Source organism: Montipora capricornis, chromosome 7, assembly GCF_036669925.1.
Source record: "Montipora capricornis isolate CH-2021 chromosome 7, ASM3666992v2, whole genome shotgun sequence".
NCBI classification, from domain to species: Eukaryota; Metazoa; Cnidaria; class Anthozoa; order Scleractinia; family Acroporidae; genus Montipora; species Montipora capricornis.
In genome coordinates this window covers 15,261,737-15,284,236 of record NC_090889.1, presented here as the reverse complement: position 1 = coordinate 15,284,236, position 22,500 = coordinate 15,261,737, and the positions used below count along the sequence as shown (strand labels likewise).

Genomic DNA, 22,500 nt, shown 5'->3' with positions numbered 1-22,500 from the left:
GGAAGTAGCCAGGATACACAGGCGTGCAATATACTACCATGCCCACGTGAGTCAATATGCATGTCATTTCTTAGCCCCCACCCTCCCCCCCCCCCCCCCACAATAACAACAACAAAAACTCAAGACAAACTCAGTAAATTGCAATACACCTTATTCAAAAATGGCCGCCATTTTAATATTCTTTTGTTTGATTGCAAATTGGCTATTTTGGCCTCGCTTTCAAACGCAAAATTCAAAAGAATATTTTACCTTCAACGAGGCCAAAAGGGCCAATTTGCAATCAAACAAAAGAATACTAAAATGGCGGCCATTTTGGAACAAGGTGTATAGCGATATCCAAATTTCCGGGAAATGAAAAAGTGAAATTCACCATCTCAAAAGAAGTCCTTTCTTATTTGTTAAAACAAAAACAAAAAACTGACAAAAAAAAAGAATACTTTTGGCCTGTTGAACATAGCACGACAAGCAGGAACATAATTTGTCTGCGTAGCTGGCGGAATATTTTCACGCCTCACCGCGAAAGCGAGGAGCAGCGGAGCCGCAAGTGAAAATCCCAAAACTACTCTATACCATAACATTCTCGGCCAAAACGCCCATGTTGAAACTCCCGTGATAAAACAACCCGCCCAGCTGCGCGGGCTAGAACAGGATGTAATCACATCTACCAATTAATTCTTTTACCTTTTATTATTGAAATTTTATTTCCTGTCCTTCGGAAACTAGGAGACGGAGTGTGGACTCAGTGGACTGCCTGGGCACAGTGCAGCAAATCATGTGATGGTCAAACAATGCGATCTAGAACTTGTGATCCACCAGCTGCTCACGGAGGCCTTGATTGCGTAGGACAACTCAGTGAAACGAACATGTGCAATGTAGGAAAATGTGACAGTAAGTACATGAATTCTTCCTTTTAGCGACTTCAGAGACTGTGAGTTCCTAGGAGTCCATAACCAGTAGCCTACAACTCCAAATACCAGGTCTATGTAACGAGATTTTCATAGATCAAGCCATTTTTGGACGACTTCTTAAATAAAAAGATTTGGTTTACACCAATGACCATTCTCAATCCCATGGGTAACAATTTCTAATGCACGACTTGTGATTAGCTGGAAAGGTGTGGTTTCGCTGAAAATCAATCTAGTAAAAGTCACTCGGTCTCCAAAAACGCCGTTCCACAAATACAATGAAGTTGTACGCTCCTAGTCATGAGGTCCTGGATATATAGTTGTTAATTATTCTATGAAGGCGCGCTGTATATGAAGTGATAGATGACGCGCCGAGTTGGTTATAATTATTTCTTCTCCAGTAAGCCCGAGTAGAATAAACTCCAGGATCAAAAACTCTTCCTCCAAAGGATCGATTTCTGCCTCGGTCAATTCCGGTCCAAAATGGCTTTCGTCGGCCTCTTTTTTCTCAGAGCTGCAAAATTATTTTCAGCTCGCCTTATTCTCGGTTTTCACATGACGTCACGACCGCCATGTTGGTGCCCTAAACAAAGAAAAGGCGGCCATGTTGGTGCCCCGAGCAAATCCTCCGGGAATTGAAATCTATTGTTATGCAAACGCTTCCTTTTGTTTTCGTTGAAAAACATGGCTGTTGATCACGTGAGTGAAAACCAGCAATTGCTGCCGCGTTCCTTAGGTAAAGCAGGAATGTAGACTGATAGCCTGTGTCCGGCGAGCCAATGAAAATGTTGGAAAACTGATACCCGTATTTCAGTTTTTAATAAAGTCCAATATTTAAGACACATATTTGGGGTAGCCCATGAAGATTAGAAGGAACAAATATGGCTGATCCGTTGGCTCGGTTTACGCTCAATTGTCTCTCCCACATGTTTTTACCGACGTCCGGTGGCTCAGAGTTAGTTGGGTATCGAACTTTCCTTTTGGAGACCGCATGCTCACACTCCTGGTCGGAACAATACCCAGGTTATTTAAAATAACTTAGGAGAAAGTGCATTATTTTCATCTGCAAATGGTTCTAAAAGACTCCCAAGTATTCACGGATAAGGACTTTAAACCGTAGGCCGCGTTTCACAACCCTTCCTGTTAATCAAAATTTTGGGACGTTAGTGTGTGTGTGTGTGGGGTACGGGAGGAGGGGGGGGAACCTCCAGTGTTGGTAATCTATCTCTCATAGAATTGTAAGCCGCCATGAAAGTGATGTGATAGGTGCGGCCAAGTTATATCTCCATTACTATTATCTCATAAATAATTAATTTTCAAAAAGAAAGGCTGGCTAAAATAAACTCCGATCTCATCTATTTTACTTCCCTTTGTTGTGTAGCAATAGCTGTTGTTTAACATTAAAAGGAAGACAGATAAACTTGGCATATCTCTTTGCCTCTTTAGTAAAAAGGGTTATGAACAATCATTCCAACCTTTCAAAGCGATTCTTGCAATGACTGTTATTTCTTTTCATAACAAATATGTACTTGACACACTTTCGCTTTGGACAAGTGAACTTGGGAATGACCTCTTATGTATGGCCCTGCTAGAACCTAGTGGATGCGCTATTTCTTAGTCCTTTTTATTTATTTATTTTTATTACACTAGATATCACCCATGGCAACTGGTCTTCTTGGGGGCTTTGGGGAGCATGCAGTGCTTCATGTCACCCTGGAGGAACGCGATCTCGATCTCGCACCTGCACAAACCCTCCACCCCAGAACGGAGGAAACAACTGCACTGGGGATTCAGTAGCAACTGAGGCATGCAACAACCATTCTTGTCCAAGTAGGTAACTTAACGAGCAAGCCACGTATTTTCCCGTACTTAGTGTGGTGGAAAGCAAGATTCGTATCATGACCGACTCCATATTTTTTTGCATCTGCTTTGTAATTGAACAAAAGGGAACTAATGCAGAAGTATTTTTAAGCGACGAACGGAAGGCGGAGGTCGATTTTCCAGACCTCTGACAAGTGACCTCAAGTTGTTCAAAAAATTTCCACTTATATCCAGAAATGCACGCATTAAGTTTTACATTAATTGCGTCATAGGAAGAGATGATTCTTGTCTAGTGTCGAATTTTAGATCGTAGTCTTAGCAATTGGAAAAAACTCAAGCAATTAGAAACGAGAAAGATCGGCCTTACAAACGCACCAATCACAACTTTCACAGATTTGAGAATCTTGCTCTTTTCCTTCAGAAAACTGTAGTAAGCACTACTCAGTCAAGTGTCACTGAAACCTACATGACGGCAGTATAATGGGAAGTCGTCCGTTGAAAGTTGAACTTCGAAGTGTGCATATTTATAAATAGCAATTTATTAATTTTTGGACTCTTGCCTAAAGCTGACAAGATTGTAATACTTGCTGTTTCTTAGTCGACGGAAAATATGGAAATTGGGGTCAATGGGCAAATTGCAGCGTAACATGTGGTGCAGGAACAAGGCTTAGACGACGAGCCTGTGATAGCCCAGCTCCAGCCCACGGTGGCAACACTTGCCAGGGACCAAGTGCTGATATAGAAGTGTGTAACCTGACCCCTTGTCCAGGTGAATTACCCTTTTGCTACTAAAATAAAATGCAAATCGAATAATGTTAGCCAGAAGAGTTCAATTTTCCATGAAAAATGTGTGCCACGACCATTTGTTCGGGCTAATTATCTCTTTGGACATTTTGCTGAAAATCGAGCGCTTTTTCTTCTCTCTCTCTGTAAATGGGATAATGCGATTGTAGAACTCTTCAATTGGCAAGAGCCATGTATTAAATAGACCGTTGACGGTCGACTTTCGCTCAGAATGTCCTCCGCATTCCCCAGAAAGCACTGGATTTGACAGCGGGAAAAAAGTTTGTTTCACTCCAGGTTTCATTTTAATGCGTACAATTTAAACTGCGATCGTGCCAGTTAAGAGTTTCATTGGAAGAACACCTTTAGCGGGAATCACTCGCTGACAGGATAGTCCAGCTCAAGGTGGTAAAGTTGTTGACTTCAATGCGAAACATTTTTTCGCTGATAGCTCCTTTTAAAATCATTTTTGTCTGACATATTCTTCGGTATTCCTGTTTCAGTTAATGGTAATTGGTCAACCTGGACAGACTGGTCACAATGCTCCGCAGGCTGTGGTCCGGGAAAAGAATATAGAATTCGTGTATGCGACAATCCACCGCCAGCATATAACGGATTGAACTGCTCTGGTCCGAACGAGGAATCTCGAGATTGCAACCTAACTCCCTGTCCAGGTGCGATTAAAGAAGCAGTATTTAAAATGACTTTCCAAAGATTACAAAAGGCCAAGCCCTTCCATCACGGGTGCCAGACGTCCATATCACAAAGCGTTGATATGCGATGGAATGGGGACCCTCAGTGAAGGGTTTTATCTATTTTTCGAGTGGCTGCTGCTATGGTATTTAGCACAAGCAATATCTTAAGCGGTTATTTCGTTGCGGTCCAATCGGAATCGTTGTGGTCATCAGACCCAATCTGATTGGCCATTATTTGGCAGGATTCATATTCTAAGTTAAGATAATACTATAAGCTGATGGCCCAAGGCCAACTTAGAGAGGTTAAGGACTTCTGCTGATGTTCAAAGTAGTATGCCAATAATATCGACGATGACAAACACTAGGCTGACAACGATATGTGGTTGATAATGATAGTTCGTTAGTATTTATCATGCTCTTCATTTTCACCCACTCGACAAAACAAAAAGAAAAGTGTGCATATTCAAGCTTAATTTCCAAAGGGGGTAACAATTTGTCGTCCAACATTTCCTTGCTTATACGTATCTACATCAACGTGGCCACCATAATCGACGAGTACGCTATTAAACAAAAGACTACCTTTCTGCCACCTATTTCTTTCGCTTTGGGGTATCAAATCCAGGCTACTAAACTGCTGCAAGACGTCGTAACTTTACTTTAATCTTCCGCTCCCATTTCCAACATCATAGTCAATTGCTATCGACACCATTATGGTTACTAGAATTATGAATACAATAAACATTTCAGTAGCCCATGAGTAGGAGCTTGCCTCTCCCACACAAGCCCTATGAGTCAACCTTCGCGCATACCGTTCTATTTTTAAAACCCCACGAGTTCTTCGGCCCTATGCCCCATTGGGGGCAATAAGGACTAATATATATACGGGTTCTTCGGCTCTGCACGCGCTGTTTTAAATGGCCAATCAGAATAAATTCATTGTCTAACGAAGACAAATATAACAAAAACAATGTATGCAAATTGATGAAAATTGATGTAAATGCGAGTCTCGTCCTGAAGGGTTAGTTCTAAAAATAGAAAGACACGCGCAAAGATCGACTCAAGGATATAGTGCATATGGAGGCTCTACTTCATGGTCTCCTAACATTTGTATTACTTAATTAGTGGACGGTGGCTGGTCAGCGTGGTATTATACTCCATGTAAACCATCATGTGGAAAAGGCAAGCAAGACCGAATAAGGAATTGCACAAATCCACCACCCTCCAATGGAGGAGATGACTGCATTGGAAATGCAAGAGAGTTCGACTTGGCCTGCAGCAACGGTCCTTGCCCAAGTGAGTTGCGTTAATGTTGGTTCATTAATTTGTTGTTGTATCTGTTACCAAGGCAAGGAAGGTTTCAGTTAAGGTGAAGTAGACCGCCTATTTAGTGCCTTGGTCTTACCGAATTCCACTTATGGCTTGCCTGTGTATGGTGTCGTAGACTCAGATTCACGGTCATACAAAATTTCCCAGAAAGGTGTTTTAAAAGGAATTATACATCTAAGAGAATTGACATTCGAGAACGTTTGGAAAAGGCAGATTGGAATTAAGCTCTTTAAGGTACGTTCGGTTGACCCTGACTACCCGCTCAGTAATAATATTCCAAAAAAGGAAGAAATAAAGTATCATATTAGGAACAGAACTGCTTATCATGATCACCCGCAAATAAATTCTGAGAGATTTAAGAATGTATTAGGGAATAGGCTTCTTTTTAAATATGAATTTTGAATAGTTTATTTCTTAATTTTTTTTCGACATTTTCAAATGTAACTTAAGGTATGTCTTTTATCTTAAGAGAAATAAAGATGATTATGATTATGATTATGATTATGATTATTGTTACTATTTATTTATTTATACCATAGTTCATATAAATGGACTGGTTGGTTATGAAACTCTGGAAACTTTAAAAGCGAGAACAATATAGTTGCACTTCATGTTGACATGACCATGACCATGCACAGTCTTTTATCCTCGGTTCGCAACTGAGTGTGAATAAATCAATCGAAACCTTCGATTGGCTTTCATTTAGAAAAAAGGGTGTGCTTTGTGCATGGTCGGGGCTAAATTAGCAAACAAAAACATAAAACAAAGAAACTTGTTGAGTTTCATAACCATCTCGATATATTAACTATGTTTATACCACTTAAGTTCCTTTTTTTTTTTTACAGTATAGTCTTATCATACACATAATACTTGGAGCTCTGCCGTTATTAAGAGCGAAATCAGCACTTTAATTGAACTTTTTATAAGATCGCCTAATTTCACGTGCTCGATGCTTTTTGTGAGAGAGATTTTCCATTGGGTTTACTAGAAATGGCAAAGGTAAAAGGGCAGGCTGCCACTTGTGATGAAAGCATGAAAATTCTCTTCTTCTAACTTGTCCTTTTTCTTTGAGAAGTAATTTGATACCAGGTCCTAACAGGGACGAAAAGATCCTAAATCAATCAGGTTTGCTTGGCTTTCGGCAAAATGCCTATGTCAGCCTAACGTTTGCCGTAAACGTAACGTGAAAGTATCACACATCCCCTACAAAAAGTTTTGCGAAATCTCTCTATCGTCTAACTCTTGATTGACTAGGAGAAATGCAGTTTTCAAGTGACATAGTGCAGAAATTCAGTGCAAAAAGAGGTCACAAACCAAACTGAATGGTCAATAATGCAAAGAAACTCACAGATAGCTAGTCACTGATTGAAGTGCGGGCCGTGGATTTCGCAAAATTTGGATGCGTGATTGAAAATACGTGATACGCGCGCTGCTTGTTTCATGTATATTATGAATAAATAATAATATGATTTTTCTTTTTTTGTTGTTTAATGAACAGCTCCACCAACCATAGAACCACGTAAGTTATCTTAAGATTGCTCACTTTGAGATTTAAAATAAGTGGTCTTTACTTTGTTTATAATTATATAAAGCATTTTTTTCTCCTGGTTCTGCGATCGCCTACGTCCTTAGACAACCGGAAGCAAAGTCCAAATTGCCACTTGGTGAAGCAATTGCCCTCTTGTTTATTTATTGCTTATTTTGTTTTGTTGCCTTGCTTTGTTTCTTGTTGTTGTTTGTTGCTGATGTTGCATCCAATTGGTTACCTGGGATTTGCAAGGGTTCGGACTAATCATTGTGATTTGGACTAAATGCATGGTATTTCTTATGCTTTTGAATCAATACTTTCCAAAATTATGAAACGAACTAATATGCTGAAAATTATATGCATAGACACAATTTTACGACGGTCAAAACTATTTGGTACTTTTATGACAGCTTTTAGTATGCATGTCTTCACCAGGGCCGTAGCCAGTATGAGGCAATCCTAGGCACGCTTGCTTCAGTCATTTTTTTCGTGTTTGTATTTGGTTTGCTTTGTTTTGTAATACTGCGGGATCTCAGGGCTGTCTTTAAATGCAGGCGTCAAAAACACCGTAAACAAATACCTATGAAGAGAATTTAACCATGGACATTTCCTCAGTCATATCTTTTTCTGGCTACAGCAATGCTCACTCAATCAATTTGAAGAAACGTTTTTCTTATGAAATGCCCTTCTTTTTTTTGACAGCATCCACATCACCGCCTGTCCAAGGTACGTCAGTTTTGAGTATGGCTCACTATTAAATCGAGGCCTTATAGCTTTGGACGTAAAAATTAAATACGCTATAAACTGTGTCTTGTTTGTCTCGCAATGATGTCTATCTCATTTTTACATGGGATTCCGTCAAGCTTCGTTGCCAAAGCAGTCGCATATGGTAATTAGTCACGTGCTACTGCTTGTCACTGGAGATGAGCCCCGTTGCCTGGGACTCGAATGAAGAAACGTGACTCGCACACGTTGCTGTTTTTCACTGCTGTGGGTGTTTTCAGTCTCTTATGTTATGACGTGACCTTTCCGTAAACGGTAGGCAAGAAAACTATCATGATCAGCAACCTTCCTGAACAATCTTAGACGCCTTGTTTAACCAATCCCCTGATCTGACTGGCCAAAGCACACGCTCTCTGAGTAGTGATAGATCGCCAAAAAAGAGCGGTGAAATCAATGTTTTTTTAGTAGAACATCGAAAGTTAAGGTATCTCAAAAAAATCTCAGTCATGCAGACAAATTGTGACGCGAACGGCAGGTGAGCTATTTTCCCTTTTACATGTAACTTGTCTTCACACAACCACATTTATATTCTTAAGTATCTTTTCTCCATTAGAGATGATTAGTATAAAAATCTGGGAGACACCACTGCCCTGCCACGCGATATGTTTTCTTCCGGTTGCCGTCCGCGTCTCAAAAACGCGCGTGCTTAAGCTCCCAAAGCTTCCCAGTATCTGTTGTCTCAAAGACTTGGTGAGTTAAAGTAATTTAATAATGTTCGCACAGTTGGTTGAATGATTTGTCGGTAGATTTGGAAACACTGGATTTCATTAATGCAAGATTGCATTGACGATCTTGTGCTCGCATGTAAGTCTTTTGGGCGAAGTGAATTAGTTTTTTCTCCATTTAAAGTCTAGTTTTTTACTTTATTCTCAGATGATAACATCCCACTACTGGACATCGTGTTTGCCTTGAGCGCAACATCAGCAGACTCGTTCCAAATATATAACGAAATGAGAAAGCACATAAATGCATTCATCAGCACATACGGCAGCAACAAAGTCCACTATAGTATGATCATTTACGGTAACCTACTGCAGAGGGTGATCAACTTTAATCATACCTTCCCTCCAAGCATAGATGACCTGAAAAATGCAATAAACAAGCAGGCTCCATTAACTGGACCACCAGTTTTACGAAATGTCCTTCAAGAAGTCCAAAGGATTTTCAATGAGATACCAGCACGTCTAAATGCCAAGAAAGTTCTTGTCCTTTTCACTGACAACAATTCTCCGAGCGACAATGAGGCCACCCTGACGGATGCCGTGATACCTTTGGAGAGCAACAAGGTTTTGGTGATTAGTGTAGCCGTGGGAAATGTTGACAGAGAAGAGTTGCTAACCGTTTCGCCGAATCCGCTCGACGTCCTGTCCGTCCAGCCAATGGTCAATTCTGGCGCGTTGTCTAAACGCATAATGGACAGGATTTTGAGACGTAAGTCCAGTTGTCAGAGCCGGATACTAAAAGCGGCAGTGTCTTGGCATTTTAACCTTGCCAGTAATTGCTAAAACATCTTAAAGTTTGTAATAAAGCAGACAAAGGAACACTGGGTTTTTTTTATACTAAGAGCTGTAAGACAGTTTTGTTGTGTGTAGCTAAGGACGGAAATGACAAAGAAAGATTGAAACTCGCTTGTTTGCCTGTTTGCTTGCTTAGTAAAGTCAAACCAACGTTAACCATGATGCTTTGTGTTGTCGTTGGTAAGTTGTTTACATTTTTGGAAGCCGGGGTAATAATCAGTAATTGTATAATTAAATAAATGATTATTGAAAATTATTTGCGCTGATTGGTTGCACTTGAGGTGTTAATAAGTGACAACCATCTTAGCGGTTTTCTTTTTCAAAAAATCTGCAAGCCGTTTTATCGAGGTGATAGGCGAAGATCTTGTTTTAAAGAGAATGCATATTTTTCAAATAATCACCTATGTAATTATACTAATACACTACACCTTATTCCAAAATGGCCGCCATTTTAGTATTGTTTTGTTTCCATGCAAATTGGCCCTTATGGCCTCGTTCAAAGTTAAATATTCTTTTGAATTTTACGTTTAAAAGCAAGGCCATAAGGGCCAATTTGCATGGAAACAAAATAATTCTAAAATGGCGGCCATCTTGGAGTAAGGTGTATTATTGGAAAGACCTTAAATAACATTGACCACAACAAGGTTTTTTGAGCCCGCGAGACTGAGTACCCCCAGCAAACCATTGCTTTACCGAAAATCGGTGGTCAGCAACCTTGTTCTGGTCATTGCTGTCTAAGGTCTTCCGTATCATTCACTTTAACGCTCGGTGAATATCGGGTGAGTAAAAACTTCGACTTTGTCTCTGCTTTTATTCACCGATATAGACCGTATTCATAAATGACGGCTTAGTAATTAATCTTTTGTCATTATGCTAATCATCCTCACTAGCCTCGTTAGCACGAACAAAATTCAAAAGAATTGTTGCTCCAAATTGAGGCTACTGAGGATGATTAGCACAAAGACAAGAAAGACAAGAGAATAATTGGTCGCCATTTTTGAACACGGTCTATTCACCTCGCTTTTGGCGAATAATTGTTTAATATTATTTACTAGTTTGGATCTTGCATCTACAACCTGCACTTATGGATTATTATTATTATTGTTATTATTATTATTATTATTATTATTAGTTGTGTACTAGAATGAAGACGATGTGTACTAGAATGAAGATGATGTCTCGAAAGTAAATGAGTGTATTAATCATGTTATATATTTCGTTTAATTTCTAGGCGACATCCCATTGATTGACATTGGTTTTGCTCTTAGCGCAACCTCAAAGGACTCGCAGAATGCATTTAACTTCATGAAAGACACTATTAGGACAATTATTGAGCGATACGGAGTTGAAAGGGTCAAGTTTAGTGTAATTGTGTATGGCGAAGTCGTGACAACACAATTTGGCGATTTCAAGTTCAACTTTACCCAAGAGTATCTCATAAAGGAAGTAAACGCACTTAAACCACTTCCAGACAACAGGAATCTTGACGGAGCTTTGGCGCAAGCGGAGAGCCTTTTCAGAACAAAAGCGAGACCAAACGCGAAAAAGGTTTTGGTCGTGCTGACGGACAACGTCACCAAACCGGACAGTTCAGATGAACTCATGGTCTACACCTCTAAGTTGAGGAAAGGGGACGTCTTAATTTTGAGTGTTGGCCTCGGTAGTGAGTCTAATCAAATTGGGAACCAGATGAGTTCCGTTGTCTTTGCTTCCCGCGATTACGTTGGTGTGCCTAATTATACGTCGGAAAGGGTTGTGGTTGTAGCTGAAACCATCATGACCAAAGCACTGGAAGGTAAGATCGATTAAGCGGGAAAAAAAAAGGGACTAATGGATCGCTCGCTTGTTTTGCCTTGAAGGGGAAACGTCCCTTCCGGTACCGTCTCTTTTAAATCAACTTGATGACTAAATTTTATTTTATTTGTAATTCCAACTACGACACATAGATCAGGTTATGGTCAGGCGCCCAAATCACGCTTTTTTTTTGCCTAACTATAATAAGACAACCAGTAAACGTCAAAAACTACAAAATGGCGGCACCCTATGAATTAAGCTACAAATAAACATGATTGTGAAATTGCTGAATGTGTTTTCGTTTGTTTTCCAGCAAAATTTACAGCGGACTAATAGATTCGAATTGGGAAGACATTGGGATTGGTCTACGGCTACTGCAACTAGGAATCGAGGCATTTGAAAGACCGTTTATATTAACGATATGTCTTTTGAAGGTTCTTGCGGTCGAAAGTAGTTGTTTTCAACAAAAGCGAGACTCCTTTCTTTCAAACTTCGAATATCAACGATATACTATCCAGATTTTTGGCGCAAGTGACATTCATGCACAGGACATTAAAAAATGCAATAAAAAGCTGGGCCCACCATACTTGTTTTCGTGCTGCATGCCCTTTAATCTAATTGTTTTTTTACCGCTAATTACGCGAAAAGCGTTCGAAACTTGATCAACCAAAAAAATTATGGTTGTTTAGCAAAAGCTACTGAATAATACTGAAAAGTTGAGCCGACTTGTTTGTGCGGGCTATAATCTTTCTGTAAAGTGATCTCAACCTTATTACTAACTGCACAGCCTAGAAGTCGATAGTCGATTGCTTTCTTTGCAAGTAAAGAAAAAAAAGATGAAAACATCACAAATTAATAATAATAATAATAATAATAATAGTAATAATGATGATGATGATGATGATGAAAACTGTAAATTGTGGCGCAAATTAACAATGTAGTTTTCTATCTTTATAGCCCTTTTGAATGTTGTTCCAGCTTTTCAAAGATGTCCTTTGTAATAATTATTTTTTTCATTTCAGTTAATCTGCCATTGATCGATCTGACGTTTGCTCTCAGTTCAACATCACTTTCATCCACGGATACCTTCGATCTAATGAGGAATACCATCAAAAGTATTGTTAACAAGTACGGCATCGACAGAATCCATTACAGCGTCATCGTCTTTGGCTCTACAGTTGCCACACGGATCATCGACTTTTCCACCAATGTCCCTGATCAAGACGACTTAATCCGCAAGATCACTTTACTCAAAAGCTCGTCTGGACAGCCAGACCTAGTTTGGGCTCTGCAAGAGGCAAAGCGTGTGTTTGAAATGAAGGACGTGCGACCAAATGCCAAGAAGGTTCTTGTTGTTATAATGGATGAAGACTCCAACAGCAATAAGAACGATTTGAATGAAGTGGTTCAAGTCCTCAGAAACAAGAGTGTTTTAGTGATTGGCATCAGTGTGGGTTCCTCGACAAACCCAACAGATTTTGGAATTATTACAAGGGAGGAAAGAGATATAATTCCCGATGGTGTCAACAAGAACCCAGATGAGTTGGCAAAGGAAATCATCGACATCATTTTACGAAGTAAGTTCATCATTATATTCTTTTGCGCTAGGATTTAAGTGCAAAAGTGATGTTTTGAAAGTTCTCAAACGGCTCGTGCAATTTAACAACTTTCAAAACATTGCGAGTGACCATAAATCACGAAATGCTTGAGCAAGTTCATACGATTTTTTTTTATTATGTACTCAACAAAATCACTTCATCGCTTTGTTTCCATAGAAACGTTCGCATTGCACTCTATAACCTATTTATGCATTCGTCATTGACCAATCAGAAACGCAATATTTTGTTGAATATATAATAAAGTCATATCGTGAATGACAAATTTTTTAAATCATCTGTTGCTCCTTCCACGAGTAAAGTTATCCCGAGTCCACAGTCCAGAAGTTTTTGTATGCAGAATCTGAAATCTGGGCTTTTGAATCTGAAATCCAGGCCAACGAATATAAAAACCCACTGAAAGATAAAATCTGGCCAAGTCAGGAATCCGGGATCTAGATAGAGGAATGCGGAATTAAGAACGAGGAATATGGAATCCATCTCTCTTGGATGTCCTTAGTTGGGGCCATATGGTGTCATTGCTTCGAGGGTTCACAGTTAAAATATTACAGATGATGAAAAAGTGGTGGCACTAAAACGTTGAAGAAAAAAAGCGCACTCGAGTGGATGAGAGTTTTTGAGTCCCGACGTGATGACACTGCCTTCGACGAAAACCCTGTCCTTTTGAAGAACTCGATAACGTCAGTTCTTGATCGTTTTCTTTTGTTTATGCCTTCGTTGAATATGACGCAGAAACCGACTAAATATGAACCAGGTTCCTGCAATACTTGACCGTTACTTCAAAGCGAAAGCTGGCAAGTCCTCCTCGTCAATTAACTAGTAACAACAGAAAACTTTTCAGTTCCGGAGATCGCGAATTTGTGGAGTACTAGGTGCGTAAGCTGAGAGAAGAAGCTAAATAATAGGAAAATTGTTAAATAGTTTTGATCAAATTGTGGACAGTTATCATTTGTAATTTGTCTTTCATTTGTGTTTTGTCTAAATTTGGACAATTTTCCACATTTTCATTTCAATACAAAGACGTTTTAGTGTCCTCTTAAATTTTAGTTGTTGAGAAAGAAACCGTTCCTTAAGTTTATAGCTACCCTTGATCAAGTCGCCGTTGAACAAAAGCAAAAATAAAGCATTTGAATAGAACGATAGCTTGAGGCCTTCTAACATTTTATTTCGTTCAAAGAATATTTTCTACTTTGAATTTTAGCTTCTGGGTTATCTGAATGGTCGCCGTGGGGTGCATGCCCTAAGACTTGCAGTAATCTTGGCAAAAAAGAATTTCAACGCCGCACACGCTTCTGCAGAATTGAACAACTGGGATGCTTTGGAATCTTGGAGGAATTTAGGGAATGTAACATTAAAGATTGTGAAGGTGGGTTGTTGCATCGTATTCTGCTTTATTTATGAATAACTGGATTGAATGATCGATCTAGAAAGTCCGTCGAACGGTTTTGACAATTAGTTGATCAATAAGTTCATTGATTGATTGATTGATTGATTGATTGATTGATTGATTGATTGATTGATTGATTGATTGATTGGTGGATGGATGGATGGATGGATGGATAGATGGATGGATGGATCGATTGATCGATCGATCGGGCGGCCGGTCGGTCCATCGATCAGTCGGTCGGTGTCTGTCGGTCGTTCAGAAGGTCGTCGGGTCGATCGGTCGATTGATTGATCGATTGATTGACTGACTGATTAATTGATTGATTGGCTAAAAGGGTTAGTTTCTAAAAAAAAATGTGGTGATGCGTCGGTGGGAGAGAAAACGAAAGTTTGGTTTTATCATACGAGTTGACAAAGGTTAATAAACTACCGCACCAAAGATTTTGTGATTTGATGTTTTAAATTCGCGAGTCTGAAAACTGGTCATGCCATGCTATATTCCCTGGTATAAGTAACGCTCTAGTGATTTTAGTTTTCATGTGTAAGTTGATATTTGATGGTTTTATTCTGTACTATACTAGCCATGTATTATTAGTCTTAGTTAGACCTTCGTCAAAGATTGATTGATCGATTGATTTATTCAACGAAAGCAGCGACTAGACAGTCGTCTAAATTTATTGCTTTCCAAGTAAGGATTTACTGAAGGGAGTGTATCGTTATAACACCCTGCTCACGGTGCTAGTGTTTCTGTCAGATGAATCCTCCAGAAATGGAATTCTGCTCTCATGCAAACATCCTCAAACTTGTTGATTGTGCGCGTGAATGTTGCCTGCATCCTCGTGCTTATTCCTTTTATAGGGAAAGTTGCCTCATGAGCCCAAGGCTATGGTTTTCTAATCGGTCAGACTAGAATTAAGTACTAAATATTGCATTGCAAAATAAGCTATCGCTGAAAATTTGAACCCGAAATGCAAGATATGATTAAATGGCAAGCAATTCTCCCGTCGGGATTTTTATGAAAACGGTCCGTTTCCGTATTTTTTCTGTCTCTCGTTAGATTCAAGTAGCGCGGAACAGAAATAGTTTTTTAAAAGCGGAATTTGATTGTCTTTATCACAACTGTACAATCACAGCAAGCGGAACTTTAGTTTTACATTCTTACCATTCAAAGTTCGCTGAAAGAAGACAAAGATTACGAATATTGAGCAAGCGGATAAGTGTTACCTTAATTGAACAAAACGTCAGTAAAGATTTCCTTATACAATTCCTTTCTGTAGGATGTGGGCAGAGAGGGCCTCTCAATGAATCAGAATATACAGCCTCTGGGTCCCAAAGAGAGACACAAGCTTCCGATGCCGCACTTAACACAGCAGACCCAAGCGCATTGCGAAAGGCCTGGTGCCGTAATGTGAATGATGCCGAAGGCTACGTACAGCTAAATTTAGGTAAGACAATGTTGTGTTGAAGCTCATAGCCATTCCATCATCGAAAGGTTTAGTTGAAAGGAGACGTATTTGACTGCAGAGGCTACGGAAATACAACGCGGAAGAACGTTCACAAAAGACGACCTGAAGTCTCGGTGTTGGCAGTAGCCCCAGCTCAACTTTGAATAAATAGTATAGACTTTGATCGCAGCGGTTAACCCATATGGTAATATCCTGTCCAACATGTTCCAAAACACATGTTCCAAAGAACTTTGTCCTTGGGTTTCAAATTTATCAGACTACTTTACGTCCGATACACTAAGATTTGTTTCCTTTCTTCCAATCATGGTCGATTGCACAAAGCTTCATTTTAAAAGATCTTTCCTTACAGGTCGACCACGTGGATGTTGCCTATTTGCTTTAAAATCTTTTTAAAATTTTGCCGCTTTTGAATATCACAGGAGAACCGATCCGTGTCTATCAAGTTGCCACAAAGGGTGACGAGCAGACAGGCACGCGCTGGGTGACAAATTATCGGCTGTCTTTGAGTACGGATGGTGCATCTTTCACTGAAATTCCTAAAGTAAGTTCTATAGCTATAGAGCCTTAAATTCAATATTGGGGACGAGAGAGAACTGGAAGAACAATCCATGGTTTCACTCCCAAAGTAGACAATTTGTTTTATCTCCAAAATGTAAAAACATAATTTTAATTAAATAGAAAAAAAAAAAAAAGAATAAAAAGAATCTTACTATCTGCTGGTCCATCTGAGCACATATGCCTGATAGTGGCTTCAAAATCGCGTGGTCAGTGTGGTATTTCAATCGATAATACGATGTTCCAATAAGAATTCGAATAGCGTTTAATTACCGGATGGCCAGTAAACGTTACTTCCCAGGCTAATGCTTCTTGATCATTTCATGGATGCCCTGAGATTTTTTCGGGTAAGGCCGGCGTCACATGGCATTTTATCAACTTAATCTTTCTTATTGTTACTGTCGATCTGTTGATACGTATTTCTACTTTGTTGCATCTCTTTGGAAAAAAAAAAAGAACAAAGACAAACGTTGTCTGGTCATTGACTTAGCAAATCGTGAACATATCGATAAACAAACACAACTTGCAATAATGAGGCTGCATTTTCTTTTTTCTCCAGCGAGTGAGATTGCAGGTAATGCAGAGCTTTTAACGGTTTACTCTTACTAAAAAAATGGGCATTGAAATTGGTCAGTTTCTTTTACAGTGACTTATACAGCATAGAAATTAACTTACACAATCACCAGAACAGAATCAGACAATAAATTGCGCAGATCAAAAGCAACGAAAAGTCGTAGAGACTAGAGCAAGATAACACGTGGGGGAGCACGGACAATTTATTTCTTAGGTTCTGCCTCTTCCTCGATGGAAAGACGGAGCAACTGCGAAATTTGCTACTGCCATTCATTTAAAACTTAATTTATTAACGTTTAGTATAATTACTTATGTGATTAATAAACATTCATTGCGCTGATTGGTTCCACTTGAGGTGATTATTACGCGATAATCACCAAAGCACTTTTTTGTCAAAATGGCCGCAAGCATGGCCCAATGCATATTTTTTTTAAATAATCACCTATGAAATTATACTAAAACAATTATTCACCTCGCCTTCGACGAATAATTGTTAAATAATGAACATTCGCTGATTCCTTTTTCGTCCTTTCTCGAATTGCAGGTTTTCCCTGGAAACAGGGACGCTACTTCTGTTGTTTTCAACGACGTAAATACCACAGAATTATATCAATACGTCCGCTTCGAACCCCTTACTTTCCAAGGGCAACCCTGCATGCAAGCGGCAGTGTTTGGGTGTACTGAAAGTAAGTACTCAGGCATTCAATGCAACCATCTTGTACTCAACTCAATCAACTCCAGAATCCGATTTTTGCCGAGCCCACAAAATACCGAATTACTGGTCATTGCAAAATGAAAACAAACTAATTAATTCGGAAAGGACCTCTCCTTTTCTATAGATCAGCTGCAATTCTGAAAAGAAGTGCTTCTTCAATTCATATTCTTACTAATTCATCTCCTTTTTCTCTTGTTTCCCAGAGAAAGTTCTGGAATCACCTAGACCTGTCGCCGACACACGTGATGCAGGAGACGGCATATGTGAGTAAAAAAAACAAATTAACCTCTTCTTTACACACTTTTTTAGTTGGTCTTTCAACGCTGAGGCCCGGGTTGGTCGAAGCATGGTTAGCGCTAACCAGCGTTAAATACTATGGAAACCTATAGGTTTTGACACCTTTTAACCAACGGTTAGCGCTAAGCAGGCTTCGAGCAACCGGCCCAAAACAATTATTTTCCTAGATCCATCGCAGACCTTTGTTACGATATTTTCATTTTCAGTTACAGTGCACAGAAAAATAAAAGAATCCTTTAAAATATGGGAACACCTTCCTGTCTTTATTTTTGGAAATTGGATAAATAGTTTTTAAAGGAATTTAAATTCAACAAACACTTTAAATGCTTTCTAATCACTACTAAAGTGCGCTAACAAGGTACAAGTTTGCAGGATTGAAATCCAGTTACGAGTCTTAGGCCACAAAACGATATTTCGCAGAGTTAAGAACTCTAAGGGCGCTAAGTTTCCTTTTGTCAGAACTGGCCGGCCAGACCCGTCAGTTTGCAAGCAAAATGCAACAGTTTGCAGAAACAATTGCGAGATAATCCCTCTCATTCTTCAAGAGGAGTATACATCATCCTCGAATTGTGTTAATTTGAAGGCGTTGTAGAGTCAGTCCTTCCAAATGCCCGGCCTGTTCGGTCAGTCCTGTCAAATGGAAAGCGTCCTTAGTCTCATTCGAAGAGAATTCATTTCCGAATTCATGTCTGCCTCCCCTTCAAAGCGAGTCTAAGTGCGAAGCTTTTGTTATGAAAATTAGTTTTCATTCATATGTAAAGTAGAACTAATTACCATCACAAAAACTTCGCAGTTAGACTCGCTTTGAAGAGGAGGCAGACATGAACTCGGAAATGGCCTAACAGCGAAATGAAGCGACCGATAATAGTTTCGTTCTTTTTCTTTCAGTAATTGCACTATGGATACTGGCAGGAATTTTGACTTTCCTTCTCCTCACAGCCTGTTGTTACTATTGTTGCTGGCACGTATGTTGCGGAAGGTAATTATATAAGAGACGCATTTAACGTTGGCTTTATTAAAAATATATTTAAAATATATTAAAGTTGTTGGAGAAAATGTTTATGTAATCATTGTAAGAACAGAGTAACGTACACCAAGACCACATGAACAGAAATAATGGGTATAGCATGATTTGTTGAGGAAAAAATGCGAATTGGAAGTCATAATTGTCCTAATTCCACTGTCGAGCTTATATTTAAGAAAAGACATTAATTAGCGTCTCCGTTGGGAGACATATCCCGATTGATGTTCTAAATTAGTGTTTCTTTTTTAAGTGTATAAGCATTATTTGCGTTCTAGAGGTGATTTGCAACCGATGTGTAGCAGCACAGATAACAATTCTGCAATGTTCAATTGCTGGTGGACGAACAAAAGGAGCTAATGAGAGATCTTTTGTTTCGTCCTCCAATATGGCGGCGGTGACGTAACGTGAAAACCACGTATTTGCTCTTGCTGCTTTTGCTTTCGTCCTGGCAAGTTTGTCCGATTATTACTGTTTGTCATGATATTGATCTTCTGAACCAGTAACATGATTAGGTAAATCAAGATAGTAAACCTTAGAAACACTCATGAATGCTCTCAACATATTTTCCACTGATTATCAATGTTTGTAGGGGAAAGAAAAAGAGAGGATTGGTCTACAAAGATACATCTCTTGAAGATGATGGTTACTTGATTGACGACGAGAAGAGATGGACATTGGGATCAACTGCTATGACACCGATACCCAGAGCTCCAGAAGACGAGGTACAGGAGGTTACCATTGAGATGAAGGAAGACGATGGTCCACCATTAGGTAAGGGATCACTCTAACAGTATTTTAAAGTTATTTTGTCGGTTAGTTAATGATATTTACCAAGGAAGCTCCACTCACACGAAAGTGGTTTTCAGGGAGGTCCTACATATGATCGTATTGGAATTTAGAAATGGTGGTTTTTGACGAGAGGGGAAAACCTCTCGGAGAACAACAAACTTAACTCACCCATAGCCACGAAACCGAAAGGGAGCCCAGGCCACATTGGTAGGAGGTGAGTGCAACTACCACTAAGCCATCCCTGCTCCTGCATCCCTGGGAATTAACTAAAGTGACCTCATCAAGATCATGTTGACCCTTTTTTTGTGTGTGCTTAAAGGGGCACTGTCATGCTAAATTTGCTCTTTTTAGGTCAAAACTCGTTAAAAATCTAAAATAGTACTGTAGTTCATGCGGACAACATCCCTGGCAACCCACTGAGAAGATACTAAATAATTTTTTTTACAAAAAGAGCTGTTTGTATTTAATTTTGTGCAACTTTCTGAAGACACCGTCTCCAAACTCAATCCATTTCCATCCTCTCCATTCGTGGCTGCAAACAACAAAGAATAGCTTCAGTGCACTTCACTGGTTATTGGCAACAAAACTACAGCACTATTTTTTGCTCTTTATTGATGCAAAGATGTCTTTTAGTATTTTGAAGTTTGACTAAAATAGCGTGACACTTCCCCTTTAAGAAAAGCCTAAGTAGTCCAGCACATGAAAATATTTCGCAAAATGCTGCAAGTTAGGAGGCTGTGTGACCCGGTGGTTAGGGCGCTTGCCTCTGGATCCCGGGTTCAAGACCCGTTCTGACCAGTCCTTGGTTCAACTCCTCAGCTGCACTTGTAAATAGCAAACTAGTTTGCCTCCGGCCAGTTGGGACTCCTAATAGTTGTTATTGTAAACTTGCTCTGTTCTGTTGTTGTGTATCACTGGCCTCGAAAAACCCCTATGGGAACAGTCAATTGCCTAATGTATGAAAGTTTCCTGGCATATACAAAGTCTGAAAAACATGCAGCTAAGTACGTCTTGTTGTTTCATTAGGTGTAATCCAATTTGGCATTGAAACGGACGAGACCAAAGAAGAACACGTGACTGCCGAGGATGTGAAATCGGAGAAGCCAATGTACTCCCAAGATTCCTCCGTCGGGACGATCAGAAGTGGTTCCACCATGATGAGAATGAAGGCCCATGACAGCGCTGAAAGGCGAAAGCGAACCAAGAGCGAAGGTGATGCAATTGACGGCGATGTTCTTGCTACTGACTGGTCGAACCTTGACCATGAAAAGCAACAAGGGACTGCTTTTATCAATGATGCATTTGTGAAGTGAGTGCCCTGTGCTATGTATGTTTGCTTTCAATGTAATATTCACATGTGCAGACGTTTCGTTATTTTCTGCCGCAAAAAATAACTGAAAAGGAAATTTCCAATGAGATATGATGCCTCGGCTATTTGGTGTTTCAGGTCGCACGACGAATTTCTACAGCCTCCAGATTCGGCTTCCTTCCGAGGTCGTAGGCAGGATATGCGCCGTTCCGTGAGCGCAGACGAACTTGCGGCCTTAGACTATGACATGTTTGAAGACCGAAGGGGATCGCTTCACACAGCCACACTAGGACGTGATGGCTACATGCGAATGCGTCGGGCAGAAGGTGGATCAGCGGCGGGAACCGATGGTAGGTTAGAAATGGGAACTGTTGATGTGGCCATTGCAGGAATTCAGATACCAAGCACCTCCGAGGATGATCCAAGCCATATATACGACCTGGCTGAACAGGAAATCCATTTCACTCCGGATAACTCAGGCAGGAGTGTGTACCCCTTGGGAGACGGCGGTTACCATTCGGATGAGTGGTACACCCGAGGAGGCAGCGGGCCCGGTCAATTGAGGGAGGAAGGATTTCAGGAAATTCATGTTGAAAATGAACCTATCTACACAAAAATAACATTTGGTGAAGAGGTCAGTGGACATATATAGGTGTTACATTTTGATTTCTTTTGCGGCTTATTGCTAATCGCTAAGGCACGAGTTTTTCCCTGGTGAGGCCGAGGTATTGGCAGTGGCCAGTAAGCATCAAAGTGTGGTAGCGGTCACGTTAAACAGCTTACAAACCCTTTATCAAAGTGCCGTGCTATAACCAACAACGGCATTGTCTTTCACATGCATGGCAAGGTGTTGTACGGTTGTGATGCTATCACTCTAAGTTGGAGTCAAAATTATTTTTAAAGACTATCTTGGTAAAAAAGATGTCATTATATTCGCACGCCCGCACACGGATGCTAATTCGGTACATGTCAAAGAAATAGTCGTCAAAAATTTTGAAAACGTTGGGCCGACTTATCTAAATTTTTTGATTGCATCCCACAAAAACTCTGAAGTGAACCGCCGTGAAACCAATGGCAATAACCCACGATCGAAAACGTTTAGCCTGCAAACTAGTACCATAGAGTTCTTTCTTGGCTACTCGTGAGAATTTGAGGGTTATATCAAGATCACACCTTTTAAGCTGATCTGAATAATCTTTCTGAGTTTCACGTTTACGCGATCATCAGACAGACTTTAATGAAGAATATACCTCGCTTACTTTAAATATATACAGTGGTTGCTTAGTTAGTGAATCTGTTGTAATCTGACATCGATGTTAGCTAGGAAGTATTTGTTCTCGTGAAGGCATTTGGAAATTAATTCAGTTCTTTTGTTGAGGTTGCGTGCTTTCTGGGCTTAAATGATGTGGAGTTTTTCAGTTAGGCAAATATTGCATCGTTTGGAAATGTTGTTGTAGGCGCTTTCTGAAGAGATGATAGACCAGCTTATCTTGTAGTTTTCCTCGTTGTCCTTGAATTTCTAGATGTGCTTTGCTACTTCGGTGCGGCTAGCGAATTTTGTGTTGCGGAATGTTAGATTATGTTGCGTATGATCGTTGTTTGAATGTTCCTTCTGTTA

At 39.9% G+C, this 22,500-nt stretch overlaps 1 protein-coding gene across 2 annotated transcripts in view; it reads left to right on the top strand.

Annotated features, from left to right (window-relative positions):
- LOC138058283 (coadhesin-like) overlaps positions 1-22,500 on the top strand; it is a 42,532-nt gene that overhangs the window by 15,765 nt on the left and 4,267 nt on the right. For both annotated transcript variants that reach the window (XM_068904199.1, XM_068904197.1), the window contains exons 8-27: positions 1-46; positions 724-888; positions 2,556-2,735; positions 3,325-3,495; positions 4,013-4,183; positions 5,327-5,497; positions 7,029-7,049; positions 7,761-7,784; positions 8,715-9,272; positions 10,590-11,153; positions 12,175-12,729; positions 13,970-14,134; positions 15,432-15,599; positions 16,040-16,161; positions 17,293-17,434; positions 17,667-17,726; positions 18,649-18,739; positions 19,374-19,555; positions 20,600-20,882; positions 21,021-21,516. The exon at positions 1-46 is cut by the window's left edge and continues 128 nt beyond it. In XM_068904199.1, coding sequence (XP_068760300.1) covers positions 1-46; positions 724-888; positions 2,556-2,735; positions 3,325-3,495; positions 4,013-4,183; positions 5,327-5,497; positions 7,029-7,049; positions 7,761-7,784; positions 8,715-9,272; positions 10,590-11,153; positions 12,175-12,729; positions 13,970-14,134; positions 15,432-15,599; positions 16,040-16,161; positions 17,293-17,434; positions 17,667-17,726; positions 18,649-18,739; positions 19,374-19,555; positions 20,600-20,882; positions 21,021-21,516 — 4,335 coding nt within the window. The remainder of the gene's footprint in view (positions 47-723; positions 889-2,555; positions 2,736-3,324; positions 3,496-4,012; positions 4,184-5,326; positions 5,498-7,028; positions 7,050-7,760; positions 7,785-8,714; positions 9,273-10,589; positions 11,154-12,174; positions 12,730-13,969; positions 14,135-15,431; positions 15,600-16,039; positions 16,162-17,292; positions 17,435-17,666; positions 17,727-18,648; positions 18,740-19,373; positions 19,556-20,599; positions 20,883-21,020; positions 21,517-22,500) is intronic.